This window comes from Chiloscyllium plagiosum, chromosome 10, assembly GCF_004010195.1.
Source record: "Chiloscyllium plagiosum isolate BGI_BamShark_2017 chromosome 10, ASM401019v2, whole genome shotgun sequence".
Taxonomy (NCBI): Eukaryota; Metazoa; Chordata; class Chondrichthyes; order Orectolobiformes; family Hemiscylliidae; genus Chiloscyllium; species Chiloscyllium plagiosum.
Window position 1 is genome coordinate 27,867,841 of NC_057719.1, and position 8,449 is coordinate 27,876,289.

The window sequence follows — 8,449 nt, forward strand, 5'->3', positions numbered from 1 at the left end:
CAGTCCTTGCCTTTCCAAATACATGTAAATCCTGTCCCTCCAACAATTTGCCCACCACCGACATCCGGCTCACCAGTCTATAGTTCCTTGGCTTGTCCTTACCAGCTTTCTTAAATAATGGTACCACATTAGCCAACCTCAGTCTTCTGGCACTGACATCAGTGACTATTAATGATACCAATATATCTCAGCAAGGAGCCCAGCAATCACTTCTCTAGCTTCCCACAGAGAAAATAATGAAGTTGCAGCACTTCAACACAAAATTTCCTGAGGAAATAGGGCAAGTATAACTAGAGAAAAATTGTTACAATTGGTCAATTCACTCAAAATTACACTTAAAATGAAGAACTAGCTCCTGCACTTATGGAGTAAGGTATTCCAAGGCTCTTCACAACCCCAATCAGACAAACCTTGATATTTGAGCCACCAGATCAAATTACGAAGTACATATATTTTATAGGAACAATTAAGAAAAAATGGTAAACATTTAAGGAAGGAATTCCTCGGTCTAGGCATCTGATGGCAATGCTGGCAATAGTGAAGCAATTAAAATCATAGACGTGTAAAAGGACAGAATTAGAAGATGCAGTTGCAGGGCAGTATGAGGTTACAGAGTTAGAGAGCGAGAGCGAGACTGCTTAGTGAAAAGCCAACATAAATCCCCCATTTAATTGGTGTTTGGATAACTGATCTGCGCAAATATCCAGAGGATGAAGATGGAAAGCTGGCCGCGGGTCCATTAGAATAGTACATTTTGATGCAACCAAAGGCATGGACAAGGATTTCAGCAGTAGATGGCAGAAATGAATAATGTTATGGATGTGATATGGAGAGGCAGCAGCATCTTTGTTATGTCACCAGAGTACCAATCCACAATCCCAGGCCAACACTTTAGAAACATGGCCTCAAAACCTATCAGAGAGAAAAGGAAACTGCAGATGCTGGAATCCAAAATGGACAAGCAGGAGGCTTGGTGAGCACAGAAAGCCAGGCAGCATCAGGAGGTGGAGAAGTCCGACGTTTCAGATATAATCCTTCTTCAGGAATGCAGGTGGAGGTAGGGGGAATTGCAGATAAAGAGAGGGGGAAGAGGAAAGGTTACGCGTGGGGAAGAGAGGTGGAGTAATGAGGTGCTGGTGAGTGAGTACACAGGTGGTAGGTATGACCTGGTGGTCGAGTGGAGGACTGAATCCGGTTGGAGGAATGGAAGGAGAAAACAGGGCTGGGAAGGGAGTCAGGGGATGGGTGGCAAGGTTATTTGAATTTGGAGAACTCAAATGTCGACTCCTTCCGCCTGTAGGCTGCCCAGGCAGATGAGGTGTTGTTCCTCTAATGTGTAGTCTGATTCACTATGGCAATGGAGGAGACCAAGGATGGACATGTCAGAGAGGAAGTGGGAAGGAGAATTGAAATGGGTGGTGGGCCGAAGTCGGGCTTGCCCTTACAGGCCAGGCTGAGATGCTCAATGAAAAGTGTCATTAGTTTACCTTTGTTCTCACCAATGTACAGAAGACTACATCGGAAGCACCGGGTGCAATAAACTAGGTTGGAGGGGAGGCAGGTGAACCTCTGTCTCATCTGGAAGGCCTTTTTAGGGTCCTGAATGGAGGTGAGGGAGGTGGTGTGCCAGCAGATTTTGCATCTTTTACAATCCAAAATGTGCCAGCATATAACCTCCTTCACCTCCAATCTAGTTTACTATATCCAGTGCTCCCACAAAGTGGTCTTCTCTGCATCAGTGAGACCAAACGTAAACTACAGGCATGTTTCGCTGAGCATCTCAGCTGGGTGAATAAAGGCAAGCCTAAACTTCTTGTCACCGCCCATTTCAATTTCCCTTCCCACTCCCTCTCCTACATGTCCATCCATTGTCTACACCATTGCCACAGTGAACCACAAATTGGAGGAACACCATCTCATCTTCTGCCTGGGCAGCCTACAGTTTGGAGAACTCAATATGGAGTTCTCCAATTTCAAATAACCTTTCCATCCATCCTGACTCCCTTTCCAGCCTCGCCTCCTCCCTTCCAACCGACCCCTCCTTCCAGATTCTACCAACCAGATTCATTTCTCCAGTCAACCTATCAGGTTGTGCCCACTACCTGTACTCCCTACCTCACCACCTCACCACTCTGTCCCTCTCCCCACCCATAACCCTAAGCACCCCCCCCGTTTATTTGCAACTTCCCCGACCCTCACCTGCATGCCTGAAGAAGGATTACACCCAATACATAGGACTTCTCCAAATTCTATCATGGCAGATGGTGAAGTTTGAATTCAGTTAAAAAATCTGGTATGAAGAGCTGCCCAATGGTAACTACATAATCATTGTTGATTGTTGTGAAATCACACCTGGTTCACCAATGTCTTTTAGTGCAAAAAAGCCACAATCCTTATCTGGTCTGGCTAACGCGTGACTCTCAGCCCACAGCAATATGGTTGACTCTTAACTGCCCTCTAGCCAATAAATGTTGACCTAGATAGCAAAACTGACATTACATGAATGAATTTAAAAAGTGCACAGTTTTGATGATGGATCAGATTGTGTTATTGGAAATTTATCAAGGTCGTGAACAGGCCACATCAGTACCAGACAACTGCCAGGGAGAAGTACAGAGTCCATTATGACAGAATGTAATTAGCATAAACTACCAAAATTAAAAAAAAACACTTTTCAAGCAGGCTTACATGACAAATAATGTAAACAATTTCAGAGGCTCTCACATCAGTTGTATTGACAAATGTTTATTGACAAATGAGAAACAGTGAAAAAAATTAGAGAATACAACTCAAACTAAGATTAATATGCTACTCAGAGCATAATGATCACAAAATGAAAGGAAGCAGACAAAAATCACAGAAATCTAGGGTGACACGCTAGGGCAGTACTGACAGTATACTGTACTGAAGATGTGCTTTCTGACAGACCAGCCTTGGAACAGAGGCTATTTTTATGTTTGATCTGTTCAAGGCTATCTGTAAGCAATCATTTTGTGCAGAAACCCTGTCCAAAAGATTTGTATGGATACAGAGAAAGAGAATAGAATTGCTGTCTCGGAAGGGAGGTGGGGATAGATTAAACTTAAGCTGGCACTAGACGTTTACTTGGACGTAAATAACGTTTGTGAATTTTGTGGGGGGAGGAGAAATAAAGCAGGCGATTGGCATTATGTAATGATGTTCATTTGAAGAACCGGTGCAGACATGATTTGAAATATCAACCCCTTCTGAAAGTCACACTTCTGTGAGTCACATCAATCTGCCAACATTCTTTAACAAATTAACATTTTATGACAAAAGATATAAATACCTTAAGAATCACATCGTCAGCAAAAAGAATAATTTAACATTATCCCAGCAATATTCTAGGTCCTCAATCCAGTGAAATATGACTCCTATTTTCACTCCTTAATTTCAAACTTAACTCTCAGGACACCAGGTCCGCTAATCCGTCATCAGGTGAAGTGAAAAGAAGCCAACAGGCATTGAATTAATAGGCAGACAGATCAAAATGGTGTATTGAACAGGCTAAATAATAAGTCTTTGCAAGTGATAAAGTGTCAGACTGCATAGTAAAGTGTCATCAGCTGAACAGTAAATTAAGGGACGACGGATAATCCGATTGATTTGGACTCACAGCGAGGAATCACTAAAATGACTACATACTGACACTAACAAATTTCATCCTGCCATCACATTTACCACGGATTACTCTTCAGAATCAGTCTCATTCTTGGACATACTCATCTCTATTAAGGAAGACACCTCAGTATCTCATTCTACCACAGGCCCGCAGATAACTAGAGAAGTGCAGTGTTGTGAGGTTTTCAACCTAAACATGTTCAAGAAAACATCACCTACTGACAAGCCCTGCGTATACACAGGATCTGTTCAGATGAGGAGGAATGCAATGGACACTTAAAAATGCTGAAGAGACACCCTTGTAAGAACTCAATCGCCAGTTCCGATGTGCCAGAGCGAAAAACCGCAATGACCTCCACAGAACACAGACACAGGTCATAACTGATAGAGTGCCCTTCTTCTTTCAGTATTTCTCCGGAGTGGAGAAACTACACCATCTTCTTTTCAGCCTTCATGTCATTGATGACAAAAAACATCTCGCCAAAGTCATCCCTACGCCTCCAAACAATCGCCAAATCTTAAACAGACCATTGTTTGCAGCAAATTAGTCAGCCTTCTGGTCATCAACCACAACACCATACAACCCTATCAGAGCAACCTCTGCAAGACATACCAGATCATCACACACTGGAACACCACCCACCACATACATGGCAGATACTCATGATTCTGCCAATGTGGTTTACCTCATACACTGCACGCAAGGATGCCCCAAGGTATGCCATATTGGGAAGACCATACTGATGCTGTGACAATAGATGAATGGACACCACGCAACAATTGTCAGACAGGAATGTTCCCTGCCAGTCAGGGAACACTTCGGAGGTTAAGGATATGGTGTAACGTTTTGTGGGTTTTTAACGGAAAGGTGCACAATGCAAAACTGAAAGCAAAACAAAGTGCTCATCAATTCAAGTGATTTCCATCATTTAAAGTTAGGAGAAGGAGGGGCATTTCAACAACACAGCCTTTAGAAAACAATCTCAAAGCAACTGCTGGGATTTCCACGGTTCAGTAGAATGATGAAGGTGATGGTTGATAGCTTGACTTATCAGTACCTTCCCACAATCCAGTCAATAATATTGCAAACATGTCAAGCAATACTCCATTTTGCGTAAAATAAATGAAGTCATGCTGTGCCAGTACAGAGACACAGTTGTTTCCTTGAGATACAAGGAAGCAAAAATAGATTAACAAATGCATGTTGAACTTTTCCCTTATTATTTAGTGGAAAATAAGTTATGTAGCAACTTACATAAAAATCTACATAACTTCCTAAAACTATTAGAATTTGGGTATAAAAAAACTTTGTATTTTTACTTCATCTTTCATACGTCTTCAGAATATTCCAAAGTACTTCACAGCCAGTAAATTAGCTTAGATTCATAGTCACTTAAGCAAAATTGTTAGCTACTTCAAAAGTACAACAAATTACTCACCAGCATTGAGCAATTTCCTCATGCGTAGGTAACTGATAGTCAGCCTCATAATAGAGGCTTTATCTAGATGAGAAGTGACACTATGAGGAAGAGGGAGTTCACGAGCCAGCTCATAAAAGACTTCCGACTCTTTGCCTCTTCGGAATCTGGCAGCATCACGAGATTTCTCCTTTCTTCTCTCGGAACTACCACTGCTGGGATTAGAAATAAAACTGTAAGAAGTCATGCCAGTTAACAAAAGGGGGACAAATAGCTTCACATCCATCTTAAATTCAATTCCAAAACAGGGAACGTATGGCAAGTACTGCCAATAATCAAACAAGGTGCAAAACAATCTACAATCCTGCTCAGGAAATAACAGGAAAAATACCACAACTTAACATTTTGCAGAGGGGAAAAAAAAAATGCAGTGATGTGTTTTAAGTAAACCTCAAAGTGGCTGCATTGCATATTGTTTGACTTGACTTCACAAAAACAAGTGTTAGAAACATAGCAACATAATAAAACTCTTTAAACTCAACAGTTTTGATGAGCATCATTAACAAGTATGAGTTTTAAATATTTTATTTTAAAGTTTAGTGATTGCCCTTGAAACTTAATGTCAACTAAGTGTTAAGAATCCTAACTCTGAAAAGTACTCTGAACTGAAATGGTTATCCATCTTTTGGAGTCTCAAATACAATGTGAAAGAAAAAATAAACAGGCTAAAAAAGACAAATAATGTGGTTATGTCTCATTTTTATTTTACTTATAGAAAGCAAATACAGTAAGAAAACTGTTCATGGCAGGCACTGCATTGTATTGATATCAATAACAGAATTTCAGTCATTGAGCGGAAAGCTGACAGATTGAGGGGTTCAGATTAGCCTGTCAATCTGATTATTAACTGAACTACGGAATGTTTCCCCCCCATTGTACAACACCCTTCTCTCTCAAATCAGTAAGCAACTCTTTGTTAAACAAAACAATTTGAGAATTTTCTACCTCCTATGGCAGTGAATACAAAAATCAAGTGATAAAAGGTATGTAGTCATCCTCTGCAAAATTAATCAATTATTGAGGCTCAGCAGTCAGCCAGCTCATCCAGGTCAGTAACAGCTTCTTCCGAGTCTGCTTTTGGGCCACAGCCCACTGTTTTAACTGATAGAGAATCTAGACACTCAACTTATATTTAAGTGGATATATTTCATTCCTGCCAATGGACGTAGCCCCATCACCAATTTGCCAAAATACTTCTGACCTGTTTCAAAGGCAATAATACACTCTTTCCAAAGTTCGCTGCAAAGATAGTTGGAGAGAGAACCTGAGCTAATTTCAAGCATCCCAAGTTCAGCAAGCCTGTGATCTTCCAGTCTTTGCACTGTTCTTAATTCATAATTGAGTGCATTTAAAAATAGATGCAGTTGCACGTTCTAATAGTTTGAATTCAACCAAAAACAATGACACCAACAAGCGTCCATGGCTTAGTGCTGTATAATGCTAAAGGCATCTTCTTAATGAAAATTTTATGTTCAATTTCCACTAGCCCGACTAAAAGCCATGCCAAAATCCATTTGGTTCGAGGAGGTGCTGGGTAAGACAAAGCTAAAGATTATTCTGTGGCACTGTGATCCTTAATACCCACACCTCACCACTAGATGACACTGTAACAAAACTAAAGCAATATTTATTTCCTGAGATCAAGGATACAGAGAAGCAGCTAGATACTTAATTTTTTCTTAAAATCAATTCCAAATGCAAGTTTTATATGAAAAACTTCAATCGTGCTGTTTTATAATTATGTAAAACAACTATAGTAACATTCAAAGGCACAAAGTCAATATTGAATTCTGACCAAATTGCCTAATTTGAACAGCTTGGATACATTCCAATTACCAGACTAATATTTCAATTGGATGTATAGTTAGATTGTAACATTACTACAATATTTGCACTATTCAATCTTAAAAGGAATAAAGGAAAAGTTGGAGCAAAACAAGAGAGGAATGCATTATATACAAAACTTCAGATCTGAAATGTTAACACTGTTTTCCTCTCTCTACGAATGCTGCAAAACCAGAGTATCTTCGGGATTCCTTTACTGTCTTTCTTTCAGATAAAAGCTTTCCTGGTCTCAAAACGGAGTTACTTTAAGAAATGAGCCATAGCTTAATTAGCTTGTGGATCAGTAACTTTATTAAAGGAAGTAACATCAAATATGTTCTCCTTCAGAAAAATCCAGATTTGCTACATATTTTTAAGAACAGAATTAGGCAAATACGTTTTTGTCAGTCTGATCCATCATTGAATGAAACCATGGATGATCTGCAGCTCACCTCCATTTCTTGCCTTTGCCCTATATCTATCTTCGGCTAACAAAATTATCAACCTCATTTCAAGCGATCCAGCATGAATCTTCATAAAAATTACAAACTTCTACCACTTTGGATGGAAGATGACTTTCCTAATTTAACAGAACTTTTAGATTGCACTCTCTCAAGTTCCAGGCTTCCTAACTGGTGTCCAAAAACCTACGCTGAAAACTCAGCTCACATCACAACAGCTTGACAATGCACAACTTTCTAAATCAATCCACATTATTCTTTAAAAATTGCCCAATGTCCCCAAGTTTACAGAACCTTTTAAAAAAAATCTGAGAACTGAATCTGCATCTTTGCCAAAAACTAATCTTATGGAGTTGGTGGCAAAGTGCTAATGTCACTGGAATGGTAATCCAAATAGAAAACTGCAATTTAATGATCTGGGGACTCGTGTTCAAATCTTACTACGGCTGATGGTGAAATTTCAGCTCAATAAAACCTAGAATTAAAAATACCTGTCTTAAATGGTGAACACAAAACCACTGTTGATTGTTGTAAAAACACAAATTTCTTTTAGGGAAGGATATCCATCATCCAGCTTATGTGACCCCAGATCTCCATCAATGTGATTATTTCAGAGGTGAGTTGAGTCAAGTAGCAAGCCACTCCATTCCAGGACAATTGGGCATAGGCAATAAAAACAGGCCTAGCAAGGGCTGCCCACATCCAATAAACAAAAAAAGATTTACTGGCCAAGGAGGAACTCTCTCAAATTTCATTGAAATGTTGTCTTTCATGGGAGTTAACAGCACTCTTAAACTTTGCTACCACCCAGGACAAAGCAGGTGATTTCTTTGGCACCAGTTCAACCACCTGAAACATTCACTCTCCTGCACTGGCACTCCATGGCAATCCACAAGCTGCAATTATCATCTTTCAAAAGGCTATTTTGCCAGCTCTTCCCAAAACTGCAATCTTTTTTGTAGTTGATGAAGAGACACGGGGGTGGGGGGGAGCAAGAGAGAGACAGAGGATGTTGCTCTGACCCACCATTGTAGCAACCATTTC

At 40.1% G+C, this 8,449-nt stretch overlaps 1 protein-coding gene across 7 annotated transcripts in view; it reads right to left on the reverse strand.

Annotated features, from left to right (window-relative positions):
• Window positions 1-8,449, reverse strand: part of hif1aa (hypoxia inducible factor 1 subunit alpha a) — a 61,478-nt gene that overhangs the window by 33,022 nt on the left and 20,007 nt on the right. For 3 of the 7 annotated variants that reach the window (XM_043697235.1, XM_043697237.1, XM_043697232.1), the window contains one exon: window positions 5,082-5,272. In XM_043697235.1, the coding sequence (XP_043553170.1) occupies window positions 5,082-5,272 (191 nt within the window). Of the gene's footprint in view, window positions 1-5,081; window positions 5,339-8,449 lie in introns of those variants that run through there. The other 4 variants (XM_043697234.1, XM_043697236.1, XM_043697231.1 and 1 more) reach the window with 2 other exon arrangements.